Source organism: Rhinoraja longicauda, chromosome 4 (genome assembly GCF_053455715.1).
Source record: "Rhinoraja longicauda isolate Sanriku21f chromosome 4, sRhiLon1.1, whole genome shotgun sequence".
NCBI classification, from domain to species: domain Eukaryota; kingdom Metazoa; phylum Chordata; class Chondrichthyes; order Rajiformes; family Arhynchobatidae; genus Rhinoraja; species Rhinoraja longicauda.
In genome coordinates, this window is record NC_135956.1 from 65,382,851 (window position 1) to 65,407,382 (window position 24,532).

The 24,532-nt window shown below is 42.2% G+C and overlaps 1 protein-coding gene across 2 annotated transcripts in view; it reads left to right on the forward strand.

The window, feature by feature from the left end:
• Positions 1–24,532, forward strand: part of LOC144592804 (dual specificity calcium/calmodulin-dependent 3',5'-cyclic nucleotide phosphodiesterase 1A-like) — a 192,985-nt gene that overhangs the window by 149,673 nt on the left and 18,780 nt on the right. Inside the window, exon 17 of one of the 2 annotated variants that reach the window (XM_078397891.1) lies at positions 10,008–14,770. The exons of the other annotated variant lie outside the window; for it this stretch is intronic. Coding sequence (XP_078254017.1) covers positions 10,008–10,039 — 32 coding nt within the window. The 3' untranslated portion in view covers positions 10,040–14,770. Of the gene's footprint in view, positions 1–10,007; positions 14,771–24,532 lie in introns of those variants that run through there. 2 annotated transcript variants of the gene reach the window in all.

A 24,532-nucleotide genomic window follows, 5' to 3' on the forward strand; every position in this document is an offset into this window, starting at 1 on the left:
GTATTCGAATATTGCGGCTGCAATAAACTTCCTTTACAACCAACAAGTTTTCGGACTCGCCATACTGTTACCATACATGGTGCACGTGCATAGAACAGAACTTCCTTTTCGCGGCCATTGCTATTTTTGCAAAATAATTAGCAATTTACTTGTCTTATCAAATCTGGGCTCCTGAGCATTAACAATACTTAGTTTGAGTGCATTCATCTGTAAGCTCACAGTTAAATGTCCCCCAATGCCCATTGCAGGAATGTGCCAAAATCAACGTGTCAATACCATTTTTTTAACTCACTCATATAATCCCAAATTACTTTCTAGTCTGACATCTGAGGATGATGGATAAACGTTGCTGCACAAAATTGACTGCATCAAACAAGATATTAATTGTGCACCGAATTACTAATAAACTATCAGAGTGTTAGATATCCAACCCAACTTTTGTTCACTCCAAATATGTAATAAATGGTTCACTCTAAATATGTACCAAACAGCATCTTGTCACAGCGACCTAAACTAGCAATCAATCCAAGCTGAAAATGAACTGAGGATTTCCCAACCTCTGTTTAAACCAACAATTTCTTGCTCATTTGCACTTTGGTCTGCCTTTTGGGCTGGGTGGGATTTTCTTTTATCACCCAGTTTTACATCATGGAGCCCAACTCTTTGCAGCATCACAACCACATCATCAAATGAGCATCTGGATCCTTTAGTGTAAGAAAATAACTGCAGATGCTGGTACAAATTGAAGGTATTTATTCAAAAAAATGCTGGAGTAACTCAGCAGGTCGGGCAGCATCTCAGGAGAGAAGGAATGGATGACGTTTCGGGTCGAGACCCTTCTTCAGACTGATGCCAGGGGGGCGGGACAAAGGAAGGATATAGGTGGAGACAGGAAGATAGAGGGAGATCTGGGAAGGAGGAGGGGAAGAGAGGGACAGAGGAACTATCCAAAGTTGGAGAATTCAATGTTCATACCGCTGGGCTGCAAGCTGCCCAAGCGAAATATGAGGTGCTGTTCCTCCAATTTCTGGTGGGCCTCACTATGGCACTGGAGGAGGCCCATGACAGAAAGGTCAGACTGGGAGTGGGAGGGGGAGTTGAAGTGCTCAGCCACCGGGAGATCAGGTTGGTTAAGGCGGACTGAATGAAGATGTTGAGTGAAACGATCGCCGAGCCTGCATTTGGTTTCGCCGATGTAGAGAAGTTGACATCTCGAGCAGCGGATGCAATAGATGAGGTTGGAGGAGGTGCAGGTGAACCTCTGTCTCACCTGGAAAGACTGTTTGGGTCCTTGGATGGAGTTGAGGGGGGAGGTAAAGGGACAGGTGTTGCATCTCGTGCGGTTGCAGGGGAAAGTGCCCGGCGATGGGGTGGTTTGGGTAGGAAGGGACGAGTGGACCAGGGAGTTACGGAGGGAACGTTCTCTGCGGAACGCAGAAAGGGGAGGGGTTCTCCCTCTATCTTCCCGTCTCCACCTATATCCTTCCTTTGTTCCGCCCCCCTGGCATCAGTCTGAAGAAGGGTCTCGACCTGAAACATCACCCATTCCTTCTCTCCTGAGATGCTGCCTGACCTGCTGAGTTACTCCAGCATTTTGTGAATAAATACCTTCGATCTGGATCCTTTATTTCATTACAGCATGAGCTTTGAACAAACACACTCTAATAAACATGACTCTTTATTCCAGCAACTCCACTAGACTGATTTTGTTGCAACCCAAACAGATGTCAGTCCCCTGATGCTGAATATAGTTTTACAGCAAAAGTAATCATATTACAAACAATTCCAGATAGAGATAGAGAAAAACAACATGGAAACACCCCTTCAGTCCATTGAACTTGTGCAGATCATCAACCACCCATTTATACTATTCCTCCTTTCATCCCTTTTTGATTCTCCTCACATTTTACATATACTATAAAATAGCCTTTGGTAGTTCTGGTCTAAATGATTTGGGGCAGAAGTATGGGTCAGTTGGCTGGTAAGCAATAGAAAGGCAACTGGCTGAATGGCAGTTGTGGGATCCTAAAAAATCATTTCCATAAAGGAAACATTGATTCCTCCCTCTTGGAGCCATTGCTAGTCACCTTTGAAAGAAACATTTAAATGTTGGTATGCAGAGCCATGTTGACAGTGGTCTGAACTGGTATGTTAGTTGCAAGAATGAGGTTTGAGCTTCCACTACAGTATGCAGATACAAGTCCTCCTGAAGCTATGAATGCCCTGAAGTTACAATCCCATACCTTGGAATGGGTATTTGGGAGACTGGTGGGATAGATTTGCTGACAGTTATGGGCTGCGGGCATGTTCTGCCTTGCGGGAACTCGGCTTACGGCTCTGTTGCAAGGTTAGGACCACAGTATATGTTAATTCTTCATATACCATAAATGAAATAAACCAGGCCTTTGCTCCATACAGAGCATAGACATTTCTGAGTATGAATAATAGTTTTCCAGCCACAGCAGATAAATCTGAATGATTGGGTTAAATGCCTTGGTTTAACTTCATGTTGCCCTTGGCCTGTATCTTTGATTTCTTATTTTTTTATTAATTTTACACAAATTTACACAGGACACCAACAAACAGTACAGGACAGTACAGGACATATATATCCCCTTCCCCATCCCCAAGGCTCAAAAAAAAACGGTCTGTGTTTAAATGTTACATGTTAGCAACAGCAGCATACAAATATAAATAAATGATTATGACTGTAGACAATATTTTCAGTTAAAGGAAAAATCTTTAATACTGTAGCTTTATTTAAATATATTGTTGGGTGGCCACATTTCCAACTTATAAACTGTTTGGGTTATAAACAGTTCTCAGGAACTGGGTGATTTCTAATTGTGTCTTTTGGAAGCTGAGACATGATGTGGCATGATTAATAGATCGGGAGGTATTGGAGCCAGTCAGTATATCCATGGTTAAAAGGATGAGCCCATGGTCCTTCCAACTTATGTGTGAATTTCAACTTGGTCTTGCCTGCACTGCTTGACATTTCACACATTCTTCTGGAATAAATTCTGGAATAAAGACAACAAAGTCACCTACTCATGACCTTTGGTGTTATAAATCTTTGCCTGGTTTAACTAATATGTCACTCTTGACCCCTAACTGTTTTCTGAAAAGACATAAAGATTATTCAATTTAAAGGAAATGATTGTGCTGTCCGAATTCATCCCAGGGAGGATGCTGTTAGACTCCTTCTGAATGCTGCCGCTTGAAAATTCTCATCTGAGTCCTCTGGAAATTGATTAATGTGTGTTCTTGCCTTCTGATAACTAGGCACCTTGGGTAGTCTTTCCTTCATACTAACTGTGAGCCACACATGCCTAGTGATCCACATAAGTGGATGCTATATTTAATACCTCTTTTATACTCAGAGTGCTCGTGTTTGAGCTCGGAATGTCAATTCAAATGACAGGGCACCATGACTCTTCCACAGTCTCAGCCCAGCCATGTGGAAGAAGAAAGACACATGGTGTGTTATGTTGAGGTGAAGGTCAAGAGAGAGTCAAGAGTGTTTTATTGTCATATGTTCCAGATAGCACAATGAAATTATTGCTTGCTGCAGCACAACAGAATATGTAAACATAGTACACTGTAAAGAATATCAGAAACGAGAGAGAAAAAAATAGTTCAATGTGTATATATATATGCATACTCACAAGTATGTACATACACACACACACACACACACACACACACACACACACACACACACACACACACACACACACACACACACATACATATATAAATGGACATAAGGTGTGCAATTTAGGATGAGAAGTATGTAAACGCCAGCTTCGATATGGATTCTGTGGTGTCGCCACAGTGGTGGATTATTGGACATATGTTTGTTTGCTACTGCTGCCATTCAATATGTGCCATTTATTCCTTGTAAGAGAGAGGAGAATACCAGTGATATTTTCAATGGGGACACAAGGAACTACAGATGCTGGAATCTAGACCAAAACACAAAGTGCTGAAATAACAGTGAGTCAAACTGCATCTGGGGAGGAAATGGATAGGTAATGTTTTGGGTTGTGACCTCTCTTCAGATTGGATCCCGACCCAAAACGTCGCCGGTCCATTTCCTCCTCAAATCCTGCCTGACCCACCGAATTACTCCAGCACTTTGTATTTTGCCCATCATTATCAAATTAATTCCTGCCCTTTCCACATAATTTTTGATTCCCTTACCAATGACAAAACCACCCATCACAGCTTTAAATATACACAAGCATTCTGCCTTCACTGCATTCTGTGGCAATCCCAAAGATTCAAAAGATTCAAAACCCTCAAAGCAGAAATTCTTCCTTGCTTCAGACTTAAGTGGTATGAGTCTCAAACCATGCCATCTAGTTCTGGACCCTCCAATGAGTAGAAAACTTTCCTTGGAATAGAAGACCAAAATTGCTTCCGGTACTCTAAATGTGCTTTGTGTAGTTGCAGCAGGATTTCCCAACATTTTTACTTCAATCCCCTTGAAGTAAGGGCCACATACTAATAACCTTTCTTACTACCTGCTGCATTTGTGAGGTTGCTTTCTGTGTTTCACAAACAAGACCCTTGGCTTCAAATAATTGGTGTTCGCCATGCATGTAATGAGCAAGAGCAGCACGTCCAGTGTTAACAGACCGGTGAAATCATGATAATGAAAGCATGAATTCTGATCCATCCTAGTCAAATGGGGGGAATCAGTCATGCACTGTGATTCCAGCACCTGTTCCCTCATCATGCACAGAATAACTGCGAAATTGAGGCCAAATCTGCCTGCATACAGGCTGGCTTCATGGAAGGAGCAGAGGGCGGTGGTGGAAAGTTGTTCTTTGGACTGGTGACCAGTGACTCAAGGATTGGTGCTGGGCCAATTGCCATCTGTGGTTTATGTCAATAATTTTGATGAGAATTTGCAAGGTGTGACTACTAAGTTTGCAGACAACACTATAGTTGGTGGTATTGTAGACAGTTAAGATGGTTATCAAAAACTACAGCAGGATCCATGTCAGCTGGGTAAGTGGACTAAGGAACGGATAATGGTGCTTAATGCAGATTAGTGTGAGGTGTTGTATTTTGGTAAGACAAACTAGGGCTGAACCTTCACAGTGAATGGTAGGGTCCTGGGAAGTGCTGTACAGCAGAGGGATCTAGGAGTACAGGTGCACAGTTCCCTGAAAGTGGCATCACAGGTAGATAGGGTGGTAAAGAAAGCTTTTGGTACATTGGCCTTCATCAGTTAGGGTATTGAGTATAGAAGTTGGGACGTTACGTTACAGTTGTATAAGACATTGGCGAGGCCGCATTTGGAGTATTGTGATCAGTTTTGGTCACCCTATAAGAAGAAAGATGTCATTAAGCTGAGGAGTGCAGAGAAGTTTTACGAGGATGTTGCCAGGACTCAAGGGCCTACGCAATAGGATTGGGCAAGTTAGGACTTATTTCTTGGAGTGCAGGAGCCTAAGAGATGATATTTTAGAGATGTTTAAATTCATAAAGGGAATTGATAAGGTAAGTCCCAGGGTAGAGGAATCAAAAACTACAGGACATAGTTTTAAGGTGAGAGGAAAGAGATTTAATAGAAATTTGAGGGGCAACTTTTTCACTCAGAGGTTGATGGGTATATGGAATGAGCTGCCAGAGGAGGTGGTTGAGGCAGGTACAATAACAACATTTAAAAGACTCTCGGATAGGAAAGGTTTAGAGGAATATGGGGAAAATAGAGGCATCTTGGTCGATATGCATCAGTTGAGTCATAGGGTGTTTCTATTCTGGATGACTCAATGAATCAAAATCCTTCCTGTGGTCTAAATGATTACACACTTCAGAAAATATTAATATCATTACATGTGACAGAAGCAAACAAGACAATTTGACATAATGACATAATATTTCTGATTTCTTCAGGGAAGAAAATCAGATCCCTATAGTATGTGAATGTAGGTCAACTCTCAGTTCTCGGGGAGAATAACCCCATCAATTGATGTTAACACAAAAATGCTGCATGGAAGGATGCATGTGTGCAGTATTGAATATTAGTTGCATTGAAATCAGCATTAAAATCTTTTATTGCTTGGTTTGGATCTGCAATAAGCTTCAGATCAAGTGCCATAAATAGTTAAAGTCCTTAATGTCCCTGAATAACTTAAGGCGAAGCTGGACTTCAATATTTATCAGGAGAAAGCTTTGTCTGCTCTGGAGCTTAACCAGCTGGAGGTCAGGATCGCAATGGGCAGCATTCATAGGGCTCCTCTGTGATTGATGGGAAGGCATCAGAATGCAACTCATAGCTGAAGGCTTCAATGTACTTCTATCTTTGATACTGCAATCTTGCTTCCTGCTCCGTAATTTCAGATACAGAGCATAACCTAATCCATTTTCCAGTTCTGATGAAGGATATTTGACCTGAAACATTAACTCTGGTTCTAGCTTCCACAGATGCTGCTTGACCAGTTAAGTTTTGCCAACATTGTCTATTTTTATTCCCTAATCCACTACTTATCCTACACGATGGCAATACATGATTTCTCTTTGTCCCTGGATGACTGCGTCAATAATCATCAGAAAGTGATTGCACCCTTTTCCATACAGGATAAAAAAACTAAACATGTCCTTCATCTAGTTTGTCTCAAAATAAGTCTAATCTACTCTAACAGTGTGGTAGCACTCAGTGGCTGCATGTTGCTTTCTTGCATCTGCCTTGTCCTAATTGGAGCCTGAGGTCCAACACCACCAGAACATACATAGCATGGCACAAAAAGACACCAATATCATGCAGGTTATTGCCAGCTAACATTAATTTCATGAAAGGAGCGTGTTGACACGATGCATTGATGCCTGCAGAAGATCATTGTGCTTTATAAGGTCCTGTCAGCAACACCATGGCATGATTAAAATATTTGGCAGATTTCTAACCATGATGGTGGCATGGTGACACTATTATTAGAGCCGCTGTCTCATAGCACCCAAGGCCCATTTCATTCCTGAGGTCAGATGCTGTGTGGAGTTGTACGTTCTCGTCAGGAAGAGCCTGTCCCACTTCGGCGATTTTTAAGGCGACTGCCAGCGACTGTCAAAGTCGTAGCAGATCGCCGAAAAACCGGTGACTTTTTTCCCCTACGACAATGTCTACGACAGGTACGATAACCTACCACCTAGTCGACGGCAAGCTACCGACAACCGGTGACCCAGTCTTCGCGACCTAGGACGTCCACCTATGACAGTGACTACGACAAGCTACGACAACCAAAGTCAACCTACCTCCACCCTCGACAAGCTACGACCCTTTCAGGTCACAACTGATGACAATGGTAGCCATTTCATGTAATTTTGGCGCAAAAATGGGTTTGTGTGGTGTCTCCGAACATTCTGCATCATGACTGCCAGGAAGCAACATATGATGGCATTGCTCTTACATCAAATGCAAGCCCTGCAAAATTCTGCAAGACAGAAGGACAAGAAGAATGGGGAAGAAGAAGCCCAAGAAGAGGTCTGTGTGGTTGAAGCCCTTGTCCCTGAAGAGACCCAATGCAGTGCAATGTCAAAATATATGAAAAGAGTTCGCTTTTCAATGCAGTGCAATGCTTGTGTTTGTGTTTGTTTTATTGGTCAAAATAAATGAAATTAAAATATTTGAAAGAGATGCCATGAGAAACTACTCTGAAATACAATAACTTCAAATGTCAATCTTTGGTCAAAATGACCAAAATTTACTTTATTCAAACAAGCAAAATTCTTATAAAAGGTGGATCAGCACCGGCGACAACCAAAGTCACCTGGCGACAACCTATGACAGCGCCCATGACAGGATACGACAGGCTACGATCATTGGCGTCAAGCCAGCAGTCGCTGGAAATTTTCGAGCAGGGAGAAAATACCGCGGCGACCAGAAAAAAACGATGACTTTTTGGCGACTACTCACGACCATGGCCGTGACACCCCACGACACACCAGAGACCGTGCGGCGACAGCTTAGTCACCAGTAGTCGCCTTAAAAATCGCCGAAATGCGACAGGCCCTTGACTGTGTAAATCTTTATTATGTTTGCTTGGCTCCATCCATATTCCAAAGATGTACGAGTTTGTAGGTTGATTGACCCCACTGTAAGTGACGGTAGACCCAAGGGCAGAGGGGTTTCTTGGGAATGTGTGGAGACAAGTAGGATTAATGAAGGGTTAATGTAAATGGGTGGTTGATCATCAGCAGGGACTCAATGGGACAAAGGCCCTGTTTTTTCCGTTTTATCTGTCTATAATTTCTGTGGCTGCTTGTTCGTTGCTCTATAGAAATCGGTATGGAAATCGGTGATAAGATATCCTGTCAAAGTAGCTGGCAGACAGATTATCCAACCAAGCTATCCACTTTAATATAATTTCCCAAACTATTTCATACTGATGCGTACTCCAGTGGATCACAGTGAACGCTTCTCAAAAATTCAATCAATATTTGGGCAGCTCAATGACTCAACTGCTGGAGCTGATTGAATGCCAGGCTCACATCTTATCATGGATGCTGTCAGTATAGAGTTTGCATTTCTTCCAGAGACAGTTTGGATTTCCACTCGGTGCTCCAGCTTCCTCCCAGATCTCAAAGACATGTGGTTTGGTAGGTTAATTGACTACAGTAATATTGCCCCAATGTGGGTGGGTAGTGGAGTGGGCAGAGTTGAGAGGAAATTGCAGAGAATAAAATGGGACTAGTGTACGTAAATGGTTAACCATCAGTGTGGGCTTGGTAGGCCATTGCTGTGAAAAGTATACATCTTAACTTGTGGAAATTGAATTATGTTGACATTTTTTTTACTCCACTCACCTTGTGGCCAAGAGATTTTTAAATTTGTATAAAATTACAGGTTGAACACTGATTTTCTGGCAACTGGGTCTGCCCACCCCTATAATCCGGACAAAATTACGAGACCTCAGTTGAAATTCCCTGAGCTGCCACAAAGGCATTGTGAGTGGCGAGCTCTCTTTAGGGTCATATCCCTCCATCATGAAAGAATCAACTATGCTCTCAATCTTCCCTCCTAACTTTTTTGCAAGCACAATACAGTAAACTCTCGTTTTAACAACCCCCTTATAACAGATGTCAGATATAGATGGACCTGCTGACCCATCCCCGCTCACACTGTCTCCTCACCCTTCTGTCCCCAGTCCTACTCGCAAGGGCTCCAGCAAGCCCTTCTTCACCCACCAATAGGATACAAGGTGCTGGAGTAATTCAGTGGGTCAGGTCTCTGGAGAACACAGAGGTGCCATCGGGAGCCTTCCTCAGACTGATTCGGTGGGCTGAGTTACTCCAGCACTTTGTGTTTCAATGTGCCCCCTCGGTCACCATGGGGCTCCCTCCCCTCTTACCTGCTGTCGCTTCCAATATTGGCGACCACAGGGAAGAAGGACATGGCAACAGAGGAGGGGGGGGGGGTTGTGTAGAACGAGGACGGCAGTGGTGATGGGAAGAAAGGAGGGGGTGGGAATTTGGAGGTGGGAGCTGCAACTTCCAATCTTTGGCCTCCCTCCCTGCCCCCTCCGCCCACCCCTGCCACCTTCTCTCACAGATTCGCGAACATTCTCCACCTTGGAGGCTCTGAACAGCCGTGGAGACGATGGGAGCCAGGGATGGGTCATCAGGTCATTCCATTCACATTCAGTTTACATTTTATATTTGTTTTATTTAAGTTTCTGGCATTCACATGGTTGTTTAGAGACATGAGAGGGGTGTCATGACGGGCCAGAGGTGTATTGACGTTGCATTATCACGTGTCCGCTGTTGGCCCAGAAAAATGGATAATCCAGAAAGGCTCTGGAACTGAGGGTGCCAGAAAATTGGTGTTCAACCGGCAACTATATTGCAGTATCTATTTTAATGATTATACAGAAATTTTAATATTTAAATAGTTGGGCAATTTTTATATGTATAAATTTCCTCAAATAGGGTGAAACTTTATATTTTTTTATGACGGATTGGAATAAGATATTGATAACATTTGTTCGTTTCTCTTGCAGGGTCGGATGAGCAGCCTGGCACTGGAAACTAGTCCGATTATTCTTGCTCAGCTCCTTCATTCTACATAGTTTGGCTTGCAGATAAAGGCTTGAACAATGTTTCAAATTCCGGTTCTTCCCATTGACTATTTAATAAGTACTAAGAACTAAAGACACTGGTTTTTCATTTTAATGTGTTCATTTTTTTTTCTTTAGCACTGCATTGAATTTAGACAAGTATAAAACATTGAGCACAAAACAAGTTCCCTCAGTTTTTATGTTAAATCTGGGCCCTAATTTCCAATAACTGATGTTTTACAGCGTTATCCTATTGACGAATCTTACGGTTCAAATAAGCACGCAGTGAAGTTGTGTAAGAAGTATACCTTGAATAATTGTTTGCTAGTGTAGCACAAAGAGTGGGACTATGGATGCTATCATGTAATTAAATAGGTAGTATCATAGGCAGTGAGGAAGGCTATCAAGAATTGCACCGTGATCTTAGTCAGCTGGTAAGTTGACTGAAGAAAGGTAAATGGAGTTTAATTCGGATAAGAGTGAGGTGTTTCATTTTAGGAAATCAATCCAGGATAGGACTTTCACAGTAAACTGTAGGGCTCTGGGGACTGTTGTAGTATAGAGACCTCAGAATATAAGTATATCATTCCCTGAAAGTGGAGAGACAGGTAGATAGGTTGGTGAAGAAAGCTTTCGACACTCTGGGCTTCATCTGTAAGTGCATTGAGCCTAGAGGTGGGAACATTATGTTGCAGTTGTACAATATGCTGGTGAGGCCATATTTGGAGTGTTATGTTCAGTTTGATCAACCTCCTGTAAGGAAGATGCCATTAAGTTGAAAAAAGCAGAACATATATTTACCAGGATGTTGCTTGGACTCGAGGGATTGAGTTAGAGAGAGAAATTGGGCAGTCTAGTACTTTATTCTGTGCAGCATGGGAGACTGAGGGGTAATCAATGGTGGTGTATAAAATAATGAGGGGCTTAGAAAGGGTGAATGCGCAAAGTCTTTTTCCCAGAGTAGAGGAATCAAAAACAAGAGGGTATAGCGGAGCAACTTTTTCACACAGAGGTCAGTATATATATTAACTGAGCTGCCAGATGAAATGGCTGAGGCAGGTCAGAAGCACCATTTGAAAGGCATTTGGGCAGGTACATGGATAGGGAATCATTAGAGGGATATGAAACCTCAAATCCCTTATGTTTTGCTAACTCTCCATAAATCCCACTATCTCCAAACATCAATGCACATGATCTCATCTTTAACATTAAATTGAACAACCGTGTCTTTATCTGCATTTTTCTCTTGTTCTTCACATAAATCTAAGTGTGGCTATGGCAGCATTTTTAACTGGAGAACGCTTAACCATAATTTTGGCATGCGCATCTAAAGCATTTTCTGATAGATTCAGTGAAGAAACATAATGATCCAAACAGTAATTACTTTCTCTATTATTTCAGTAAAACAAAGTTATTCTTTTCAATCATTATGGAAAATCACAATTTTCTTGGACATTTCTTCAAGTGCCTGTCATTGGATAAGTATTCCAGTTAAGCCATCACTGAACTAAATGAAACACAATGCAACCTTCTCAATGTACAATGCAACCCTTTTACTTCAAACATTTCTTTTGATTGATTGTTCATGCCCAACTGCACTGCAAGTCTGTGCCTGAGAAGAGCCGGAACTGTGGGTTGCTTTAGTTACTCATCCAATTAGTAGCTTGGGATTTGCACCGTATAACTGTTACCGTGACTGTCTGTCATTTGCCAATGATGCTTGATTACTTATAACGTACAGCATGTTGTTGGTACAAATTGTCAATATTGATCACTATATGTTATCTGGCACAGCATCCTAGACAATAAATGCAGATGATTAGCTAATACTACATTACACACTATTACACGCAAGGCAGTAAGAGTTTACCATTAACAGTTGCATAATGTTAACCATACTATAATGTAGAGGTGATTTATTTATATTATTCATCTGTCAATTCAAGCTGAGGACTTTAGAGTGTTTATGTTTAACTCCTGGTACCAGAGATGGGAAACCTTTTTCAAGACCTTTCGGATTGTGTCCATCATTTAGCTGTTGAACACTTAAAATGCCAAACCAGAAAGAACACAGAAGCCATGAAATACACAAGATTTTACTTGGTTCCTTGCCCCGTCTATATAGTTCATGTATTCTGGTCCGTATAAATATTATTCGTGGGCTCAATTGACTCAAAAGTAAAAGTCGTTTTTGAAATCATTCTACTTGACTGCAGTGAAGATACATATACCTTGTTGAAACACATAGTTGTTATCTGTGGTTCAATCTGATTGGCATAATATTTAGGCATGGAAATTCTATCCAATATAGATAATAACCCCTATTAATCTCAACATTAGTAAACTTGCTTCTAGGTTCTCCATCCTTACGACATGCATACGCATAATGCCTCTGGACATGCACAGAAATATCCAATGTCACGAAATCAACATCTGGGGTAAGTGCCCCATAACTAAAGGTTTACCCTCACTGTGGCTCTCCCTCAGTCGCACGCACCTCATCCTTCCACATCTGATCACAGCCCAACTCCACCTCTACTCTAAATATTCAATTCACCAAATGAAAGATTTGTTGTGAACCCCTTTGAATTTGGACAAAACAAATTTAACCCAGTGTGAATCATCCTTTTTACTCAACTTCTGAAGCTTAATTTTATTCAGTTTTCTTTTAACATCCCACAATCACAAGCCTGATCAAAATCATGCGTAAAAACATTTAGGCTGAAATTTGTGTGAAAATCACACAATGGAGCTAAAACAGATATCTTTGCTATGTTATTCTGCAAATCGTACTGAAACAGTTTAGATAGTATCCAAGTTCCTAATGTTATGCTGCGCCTTATAAATGGAAAGGTAGCTAAAGAAACATTTCTTATTATGCATGTTGATATCTAGTGAGACATTTCTGATATAATTAGTAAACCCTGTTCACTCTGTTATATGTATAATTGGTATGTCTAAGAGAAAAGATTAACGGTTGCATAGCTACGTTCATTTTGGATTGGAGTAATAGGCGGTCATTTATGTCTTTTAGCAGGTGTCTATGTATTGAGATATTAGCAGAAGAATGTTGAGAATGAGTCCAACGGTATTGTTGCATTGAATGTTAATATCTTTTAGCTCTATTTTATGTAGGTAGTTTGGATGTACTGGATAACGTCTTTGTGTTATCACTCCAGAGAGTGTAGAACTTGAGATGATTAAAATCTTGGATTTTTGATTTGTGAATACAAGATCTGAAAAGTTTTTAATAATAATTTCTGGTTTAAATTATCTCTAATCAGTTGATTCCAACTGAGGTAAACTTCATTGTGAAGTTATGCTATTTAAATTGGTCTATCCACTGGTGAGCGGGTAAAAATAATAAGCACTAATAGTAATAGGTTTTGATGAAATAATTCTAAAACTACAAGAGAAAGTTCTATTAAGGTCTGAAAATGACCGGAGTCCGCTTACAGGAGCTTGTGTTTTAGGGAAAGCAATTCAAGCTGCATCTTATTGAGAACAGCAGAATTTTAATTTACTGGAAAATTGTAAAATAACACAAGGTGATAATTCATTCAGCTACAACATTCGGGAGCAATGTTTTACTGCAAGGGAAAATCAGTTGATAACTTTGTGTGGTAGCAAATATAATTGTTGCCTATACAACAATCTGTCCTGACCACAAGCTCTTTATGAATGTAGCATTTCCCATTTAGTTTTGACAAAGTAAAACCTCTTTATATAATTCACATTTTATGCTGGATATATTCTGCATTTTGAAATCATCAGGTAATCCACACTTACTGAATTCATTTTATAAGTGGAACACTTTAATGAGGGCAGAATCGCATCACAGTTTTGCTTAAATGCATTTATCCATAATGATGAAGTGGCAGTGTTTGTATTTTTGGCATCTTAGATAAAAGGAAAGCTGATAGGGGCTAATGAAGGATTAGCAGTCTGAACTAGCAACATCATATTAATATCATGGCCTGTACTGTGTATGATTGAAATACTGAGGGTCTCCTTCAACATTCTCCTTCTGAATACAACAGGTTCATGTTTGCAATTTATTCCTTTTTTTTGAACATTCTCTAAATGCACTGCGAGATACATAATGTCAATTTCTGTAATTTTCCAAGAAACCTTGTGAATCATAATGCTTGTGAGAAATATGTTAATTGGCTGTGTGTACCTGTTTGTTATGCTTAAAAGTTAACATATGTAAACAATAGTCTCATTTATTCCACATCACTGTGTAGAATTGTAATGTCCAAGGTAAACACAGCAGTTTCTTTCTCGTTTCTATGTCTTTAGTTTGTGTGCTTCATTTGTGCGTTTAGTCCAGTTCCACATGTCTCTTTTTGGTAATATTGGATACTGTATTTCTTTGGTCTGGCTGTCCCATTGTGTAATATGAAACTAAACAAAGTGAAAACTGTCTGTCTGCAGTGATGTTATTTGTTTAATTTGATTGTCTCTTGAGTTGTGATAAGCAAATCTGAAATGATAGTTCATAATTATAAATTCTGAAATGGTAACCTCATTACCTCATTGTTTACCTCAATAATAAATTGTACTGGACCGAAAACACCAATGCGCTATACAAAAAGGGCCAGAGCAGACTTTATCTGCTGAGGAGACTCAGTTCCTTTGGAGTGCAGGGGTTCTACAACATGGTGGTTGCATCAGCCATTTTCTATGGAGTGGTCTGCTGGAGCAGCAGCATCTCAGCGGCGGTGGGGGAGAGACTTGACAAGCTGGTCAGGAACGCCAGCTCTGTCCTGGGTTGCCCCCTCAACTCAGTGCAGGTGGTGGGAGAGAGGAGGATGATGGCAAAGTTAACATCGCTGCTGGACAACGACTCCCACCCCATGCAGGACACTGTCACTGCACTGAGTAGCTCCTTCAGTGACAGACTCCTTCACCCCAAGTGCGTGAAGGAGAGATATAGGAGGTCCTTCCTTCCCGCTGCTGTGAGACTGCACAACCAGCACTGCTCCCAGCAGATGAGTCAACAGTAACAGTAACAGTTAAGGAATACACAGGTAACTGATGACAATTTATCCTTGTCTTTACTTTTATTTATAATGAATAATCTCTTGCTATCCACTTTGCTGCTGTAATACTGTAAATTTCCCCGGTGTGGGATGAATAAAGGAATATATTATTAGGAATAGAATCTGTGAGTTTAAAACAGCGGGAGCAAGCTCTTGAGTTTAAGAGAATGGGAGTCAGCTGTGTCCCAAGATGGTGCTCCAGAGACGATGCAAGAAGTGTCAGGAGAGGCAGCCAGTTGATAAAGCAGGAACAGTTTTGAAAGCTAAAATAAAAATAGAAGGCAAGGCCTTGATTGGTGGTGGTTGAAAGTATTCAGAATGAAATAAGTGCCTTGTGTAATTAATGTAATTTAATTAAAGAAAGAAAGGAAGTAATTTAACAACAGCTCATGGCACGACAGCTCGGTACCCTAAAGCATGCCCCTTGTGCAATGTGGGAAGCCAAGTATATTTCCGTTGTCCAGGGGAACACATGCAGGAGATATGTCTAAATGCAATTACTGAAAGTCTGCATTTATGAGCCAAAACTGCGATTGGAATCGCAGGGGAGAAAGAATGAGGCTGACGTCTTCATAGGTAGCATATTTAGAGAGTTAGGCAAAAACGACGAAAAAAAGCAGAAAGGGAATGGATGAGCTCCAGGCCAGAGATGAAGACACTGATGCAGGAGTTCCCCAAGGCCATATCTCTCAACATTCCTTATGGATACAATGGGGAGGTGAACTCTCAGTGGAATGCAGCAAGTTACAAGTCTGTGTCACCACAGACACAGGTGGTTAAGCTGGTTGAGCTACACAGGAGGGGAGAGAAAAAGAAGGCAAATGTGTGATAGGAGATTCATACAGGGATCAGGTAAGTGTCTGAGTATCAGCCAGAAATCCAACTCCAGGACAGTATGAAATGTTGTAGGAAGGAACTGCAGATGCTGGTTTAAATCGAAGATAGGACAGTATGTTGTTTCCCAAGGGCCGGAGTCAAGGATATCATAGAGCAGCTGCAGGGTATTTTGAAGGGGGAGGATGAAAGCCGTTCGTCAAGGAACATATCAGATACATTGACATAGATTTAAAAAAATAAGATTTAGATCCTGTCAACTAAGTATATGGAGTGAAAAATTAAAAAGTAGGATTTCATGGCTGGTTAAGTCAGGATTAGTCTTGGTGTCACAATGGTGCAAAATGGTGGGATTTAGATTCCTGAGTTATTGAATGGAATCTGATGAGACAGGACTTAACAAGTTGGACAGGTTACACCCAGGGAGGATTGGTACCAATGTCCTCACCAGGGTGCGCAATACTACTTTTGGGAGAATTCAAGAAGGTCTACAAGACAAGCAAGGAAACTACAGGACTGTGAGCCTAACATCAGTGGAGGGAAAGTAACTGGAAGGGATCCTGTGGGAAAGGATCCACAAGTATTTGGAAAGGAAAGGACTGATTAGGTATAGTCTGAATGGCTTTGTGCATAGAAAATCGTATCTCATGAGTTTGATCACATTTTTTGAAGAGGTCGTCTTTGAAGAGAGCAGAGCAGTAGATGTTGTCTACCTGTCTAGCAGGGTCTTTGACAAATTCCTGCACGGTGGCTAGACACACAAGAGGGTGAACTCGCGTGATATGGTTTATTTACAGTGAAGAATGGTAATGACAAGAAGTCACTAGTAGTGGGTCCACAGGGGGGCGCTGTTCCTGGTCGTCTGTGAAGAGAGACTAAAAATGTCGGGCTTGTCCCAGCTGCTCACTCTGGCCTCAGGAGGAGGTGCTGACGATCTCAGGCTTGTCTTGGCGGCTCAGTCTTCCTCCGAGTCAGCAAAAAGATGCATAGTAAGTAGTGTTCCACTTTCTCCCCCTTTGTTTATTCCTCCCCCTTTGTTTATCCCTCTCCCTTTGTTCACCTTTACTTCCCTGGCTGGAACTCCCTTGGTTTATAAGGAGTAGGGTTGACGAGGTGCGGGTGAGTTGGTAAAATAGCAGCAAAGTGTACACAGCTGTTTCTCCTTTGGCTGCGGCCTTGGTTCAGTCCAAAGCTCTGTCCAGCGTGTCAGCGTTTCCGGGCAGCCAGGCATTGCTTGCTCTGCTGGTCATGGGCTTCTCCTGCCCTGTCTGCTGGTAACAGAGATCTAAACGGCCCTTAGGGAGGTCACGTCATTGCACCTGAGGTTTAGTAGGCCCCTAATCTCTTGTGACTCTACACGAAGATGGCTATGCTGATAGACAATACTCAATAGACAATAGGTGCAGGAGTAGGCCATTCGGCCCTTCGAGCCAGCACCGCCATTCAATGTGATCATGGCTGATCATTCTCAATCAGTACCCCGTTCCTGCCTTCTCCCCATACCCCCTGACTCTTCTATCCTGAAGAGCTCTATCTAGCTCTCTCTTGAATGCATTCAGAGAATTGGCCTCCACTGCCTTCTGAGGCAGAGAATTCCACAGATTCACAACTCTCTGACTGACATTTTTTTTCCTCATCTCCGTTCTAAATGGCCTACCCATTATTCTTGAACTGTGGCCCCTTGTGCTGGACTCCCCCAACATTGGGAACATGTTTCCTGCCTCTAACGTGTCCAACCCCTTAATAATTTTATACGTTTCGATAAGATCCCCTCTCATCCTTCTAAATTCCAGTGTATACAAGCCTAGTCGCTCCAGTCTTTCAACATATGGCAGTCCCGCCATTCCGGGAATTAACCTAGTAAACCTACTGTGCACGCCCTATAAGGGGGCGTTTCTTTCCCTATCCACCATTACACCAACACCATTGTCAAGTTTGCAGACGACACAACGGTGATCGGGCTGATCACCAACAGTGATGAAACACACTACAGAGCGGAGGTGCAGAACCTGGCGGACTGGTGCTCAGATAACAACCTGTCCCTAAACACCTCTAAGACCAAGGAGCTGATCATCAACTTCCGAAGGCCACATAATGGGGAATACACTCCGATCTTTATCAACGGGGACAGTGTGGAGAGAGTGTCCAGCTTCAAGTTTCTGGACACTCACATTTCGGAGGACCTCACATGGTCCACTAACACTGCTGCGCTGGTCAAGAAAATGCAGCCACGACTGTTCTACCTGAGAACACTGAAAAAGACTGGTCTGCCCCAACAGCTGCTGACGACCTTCTACCGCTGCATCATAGAGAGCATCCTAACGCATGGCATCCCTGTGTGGTATCTCAGCTGCACGGAGGCAGAGAGGAGAGCTCTTCAGCGGGTAGTCTACAGAGCTCAAAAGATTATCGGGACACAGCTACCAGCCTTGGGGGGCATCTACAATACACGATGCCTCAGGAAAGCCACCAGCATTCACAAAGACTCTTCACACCCCTGCAATAGGCTGTTCGAACTTCTACCATCTGGCAGACGCTACAAGGGCTTCTACGCCCGCACCTCCAGACTCAGGAACAGCTTCATCCCCAGGGTCATAGCTGCTCTGAAACGGTCCTGCTGAGTCGGATGGTCACGTCGCACAGCGAACCGGCACAGACTTATTTGCACTTTATTCTGTTTTAACTGTTTCTAATTTTGTTTCTCTGGGTTGTCTAAATTTCTGTTGATTAGCTAATTCATTTATTGCATCGTATGGAAGTCACATTAACAATCTTGTTGTACCCCTGTACAATGACAATAAAGATATATTGTATTGTATTGTATTGTATTAATATATCTACAGAACCTCTAAGGATTTTCCTTCACCTTGCCTGCCAGATTCATTTCACATCCTTTACACCTCCTGATCGATTTCTTACATGTACTCCTTCACTTCTTATACTCGCAAAGACATTCCCGTAAATCTGAAGTATGCCTGCTTTTTCTTGATGAGGGCCTCTACATTTCTCGTCAATGAGAATTCCTTGAACTTGCCAGCCATGCCTTTCACTCTAATAAGAACATGCTGCCCCTGTACTCTTGCTACCTCACTTTTGAAAGCCTCCCACTTGCCAGCAACTCCCTACCTACAAACACTCTCATCTGAACAACATTCTGCATGTTCCCATCTAATACCTCCAAAATCAGCCTTGCCCTCATTTAAGATCTTAACCTATGGACCAGTACTATCATGCTTCATTGAGATCGTTCTGATGCAGGAGGAGGCCTGTCCAATATTACCCAGTTGACGAAAAATTGACTTGGGGCCGATCTCAGTTTCCAGATCATGGTCCAAAGCTTTAAAAGGCAATATCTCTTCAAGACGTGCAGATTCATAATCATAATCATACTTTATTAGCCAAGTATATTTTGCAACATACGAGGAAGTTCATTTGCCATACAGTCATACCAATAAAAAGCAACAGAACACACAAAATACATTTTCACATGAATATCTACCACAGTGACTCCTCTGCATTCCTCACTGTGATGGAAGGCGAAAAAAGTTCAATCTCTCCCTTCTTAGTCCTCAGGCGGTCGGGGGCCTCTAACCTTCCGTTGACGGGACGATCTTGAATCCCGTAGCCGGCGGCGGGCCTTCCTCATTGGGGCGATCAAGCTCCTGCATCGGGGGGGGGAATCTCAGCTCCCTCACGCTGGGCGATCTACCTCGGGTCGGGGCCATCGAATCTCGTGCGGCTTTGGAGCTTCCCGACATCGGTCTCAACCCGAGACTGCGAGATCCTTGATGTTAAAGTCCGCAGACTGCGGTTGGAGCGTCGATCCCAGGCGCGGAATCGGCTCCAATGGTAAGTCCATGCTCCGTGGTGGGGCTCAAAGTCAGTCCCGAGCAAGGCCTCCAGCTCCACATGTCAGGATGCAGAACGACCGGAGATACAATCCGGAAAACAATTGCATCTCTGGCAAGGTAAGAGATTGAAAAAAAGTTTCCCCTGACCCCTCCGCCCACCCCCCACATAAAACAAACCAGAGAACCTTAACACATACTTTCTAAACACACCAAAAATAACAAAAGAAAGACGAAAAAGACAGACAGACTGTAGGCGAGGCTGCCATCGCAGCACCACCCGGTGGAATCTTAGGTTAATTAGCAGGTTAATTAGCTTCTATAAATTGCCCCAAGTGTGAAGGGTGCGTAAGAGGGACAACATGGAACTAGTGTATGGGTGATCGATGTTCGCCATGGACTCAGTGGGCCAAATGGTCTGTTTCCACGTTGTCTCTAAATTAAACTAAACTAGGTGCTCTTCCAGATACTTTAGAAATGTGATAAGGTTTCTGCCGTCAACAACCTTTCGGTCAGTGAGTTCCAGAACTTTATTAAATGTTGAGTGAAATATTTTTTGTCTTGAAACCCTTTTTATCTCTTTACCAAATCTACTTCTCCTAGTTACTGTCAACTCTGCTTGAAGAAACGGATTAATTTTGATTACCTTGTCCAGGCCTCCGATAAATTTGTACACTTCAATTAAGTTAACATCTGGATTCCCTTGTTCCAAAAAAACCCAATCGCAACTTGGTCTCTTCTCATAACTATACTTTTCTAGTTCAAGCAAGAGTCTTATGAATCTTCTCTGCACCCTCCTTAGTACTTCCATTTACATCTTCTTGTGCGGTGATCCGAAATGTAGTCAGCAATCCCTCTGTAATCTGACTGATTTCATATTAAGACCAGTAAAAGGCAAACATTAAGCCTTTCTTCTTCATCACTCCACCCGATTGTCCGCCTACTTACAGTGATTTACGATAATTTACTTCAACTTTCCAATGCTGCTTTACACTTGAGTTCCTGCCATTTTTATCATGTATTTTCATGCCCTGTTCATCCTTCTGTAGTGCATTACTTTTTTTAATTTAATTTTATTTTTAAGTTTTACAGAACGTTTTTAAACAAGTCATTACTTGTTCTAGTGCATTACTACACATTTCTCCAGAATTGCCGTCTATCTGTTGACCCCACATTTAGTCCAATAAAACGACTAAGCCCTGCAGAACCCCATCAATCACTAAAATTCCCATCACTGTGATCTTTTATTTTCTGCAAATTTTAATTCAGTGCCATTTTCCATGGAATCTCACTGATTTTTATATTATTGATCTACCTGCCGTGCGATACTTGGTTAACTGCACTGTCAACACTTAAGCATAGACTAGGTTGCTGTGGACAATTTGTAATTGACTTCTGCATGATTAACAGGATGGCAGAACACATTCTTGAGAAAGACTAACCAGAAAACCATTAGTTATGAGGACAACTCCAGAAGCATAACACGGCCTCAGCAATCCTCTGTGATCACATAAGGTGGATAATCTCATTCAGTGCAAGGGGGAAACAGGACCTGATCATGCTCCTGTCCTTCCAGTGAAATCCATTCTAAATCAGCAAGGGGAAGAACCTTGTAGAATTTTCTTGATTTCTCTTTTTTTCAATTGAAGCTACAGTCCAAGATATATAATGAGTAACTATTGAGGATGTTTCTGGGGAAGAACAATCACATTTTACTTTATCTGCACCAATCAAAAGTGAATTTTATGTTTTGCAGCTCTCTGTTCAAGGAACTATTTTTGACAGCTGCTGTCTCACCAGACCTTTCAGTTTTTAAGCCTGTAGAGAACTGAAGGTCTTAAGAGTTCAGGCGTTGAATAGATGTTGCATTTCACTATGTTGTCTTTCTCGTATTTTGGAAACTTAAAGCTTCTACGTTTTTCCCCATAATAGCATTAAAAGTCTTTGAAGAGTGCACTAAGTCGGGGAGAAGAATTCTGAGAGGAAACCTGGAATTCAAAGCCACATTCATTCATTGCCTGAAGTACATTGCAAAAAGCTTACACATTTCACATTTGTGACACAGTAATGAGGTACCTATTTTTTGAAAAGCATTTCTCAGCAGCCTGACCCTATCCATTATGACTCAGAGCCTTTTGAATTGAAATATATTCCATTAGCTCCCTTGTTTTCTATTTGATACTGCACCAACCGCCTTGGTTGGGCTATAAACATGCAGTCCCTCATGCATGCAGTTGCAGATGTAAAATTTAGTGTTTGCAAGCAACAGTTTAAAAGATTTACTACCAGCATCAGATTTTATATGTGGTGGCAAAGGATTCCAAACAGGGATGGTTCTGGGGTACAGTGAGTAACGGAAACAGTCTTTGTTGGTCTTGATTGGTTTGGTTTAGTCGAGTTCCTGGTCTGTTGTCCGACTGTATGAAAGATGGGCAATGTTGGATGGAGCTAATGAGTGGGTTTCTTTGTAGACTGCAGTAAGCCTGGATATTATACGGCGTCTATGGAGGGTGTCCCATTTGAGTTCATGAAGAATTTCAGTGACACTACTGGTCCTTCTATAGTCACCGGTTACAAACCTGGCAGCTCTTCTCTAGACCTTCTCAAGGTTGTTAATGTGGGTCTCTTGGTAGGGATCCCAAATGGCACTACAGTATTCCAGTCTTGGACGTACTAGCATTTTGTAAGCAATGTCCTTTGTGGATTTTGTACAGTTCCAGAAATTTCGTCACAGGAGACCAAGGATTTTGTTTGAGCTTGAGATAGTTTGGTTAATATGTTTTGCCCAGCTGAGGTTGTCTGACAGTTTGATACCCAAATAGGGGTGATGTTTTACCTCCTGGAGTGCAGAGTTTCCCATGAAGTACTGATAATGATGAAAATTCTTCTTGTGGGTCATTCTCATGACATAGCACTTGGATTTGTTGAATTTCATCTGCCAAGAAGATTCCCACTTGCAGAGTGAATTAATGTCTTGTTGAAGGGTATCGCAGTCATTCAGAGAGTGTATGGGTCTGTAGAGAATCAGATCATCTACGAATAATCTGACCTCAGATGTTACACAAGTTGAAAGGTCATTTAAGTAGGTTAGAACGTGCAGGGGGGCCAGGACAGTACCCTGGGGTACTCCTGAAGATTGGGTGAAGATTGACCGTCGACTACTAACTTCTGATGTCATTTGGTTAGAAAGTTTTCAATCCATTTCTTGCTAGGACCTCGGATTCTAAGATGGTCAAGTTTTGATAACAGGCCTTGGTAAGGCACCACATCAAAAGCTTTACTAAAATCCATAATGCAAAGGTCGACTTGACCCTTTGCATCCAAATCTTGGGCTAGGTCATTAACCAGTCCAGCTAACTGAGTTTCACAAAATCGTCCTCTCCTAAATCCGTGATGTCAGTCACAGAGAAGTGAGAATCTCTCCAGATACGCCATATTGTTGCTATGCATAATATGTTCCAATTGCTTGCTCGCAATACAAGTAAGTGACACTGGACAATAGACAATAGACAATAGACAATAGGTACAGGAGTAGGCCATTCAGCCCTTCGAGCCAGCACCGCCATTCAATGCGATCATGGCTGATCACTCTCAATCAGTACCCCGTTCCTGCCTTCTCCCCATACCCCCTCACTCCGCTATCCTTAAGAGCTCTATCCAGCTCTCTCCTGAAAGCATCCAACGAACTGGCCTCCACTGCCTTCTGAGGCAGAGAATTCCACACCTTCACCACTCTCTGACTGAAAAAGTTCTTCCTCATCTCCGTTGGATGATAGTTGGATGGTGAAGACCTGTCCCCTTTCTTAACGATTGTGGTAACATTTTTTGCATAGAGCCAGTCTTTAGGCAAGGTTCCAGTAATTAACGACTTTTGGTAGATCTTTTGGAGTAATGGAGCAGCACATTATCAGGTCCCGTGGATTTATGAGCCTGGAGTTTTTTCAATAATTTTTCGACACCTGCTGTGGTAACATTGATGCTCGGCATATCTGGAACACTGCTATGTCCCAAGACCGGTACTGATGAAATGTCTTCCTTCGTAAAGACAGAACAGAAATGTTGGTTGAGTGCTTCTGCTTTATCCTTCGCACCAGACACAATAATGGAGATACACCAAACACTTCTGGACGTATAGCTTTCACGTAGTTCCAGAAAGGTTTGGCGTTTTCACTCTGGAGGCTTGTACCAATATCATGCACATAATCACGATGAAGACTTCTCATTTGCCTGTCGATCTGGTGCCGGAGGAATTTAAACTCGTCCCACGTAGAAAAATCACCTGTGCTTCTTGCCCGGTCATATAGCTTGCGCTTCTTCCTAATCCTCCTCCTAAGCGAAGCATTAAGCCATGGTAAGCTTGGTTTGGAAAAGGTCATTTTGTGAGGAATGTTGGCCTCATAGATGTTTAGAAACATAGAAAATAGGTGCAGGAGGAGGCCATTCGGCCCTTCGAGCCAGCACTGCCATTCATTGTGATCATGGCTGATCGTCCCCAATCAATACCCCGTGCCTGCCTTCTCCCCATATCCCTTGATTTCACTGGCCCCTAGAGCTCTATCTAACTCTCTCTTAAATCCATCCAGTGATTTGGCTTCCACTTTGGTTTTTTAATCATTTTAGGTCTGATTGAGACTTCCACAGTAATGATGTCATGATCATTTATTCCTGGTTTGACTTCTATTTTACTGGCAAAAGCAGGGTTGTTTGTGAAACACAGGTCAAGTAGATTCCTGCCCCTTGT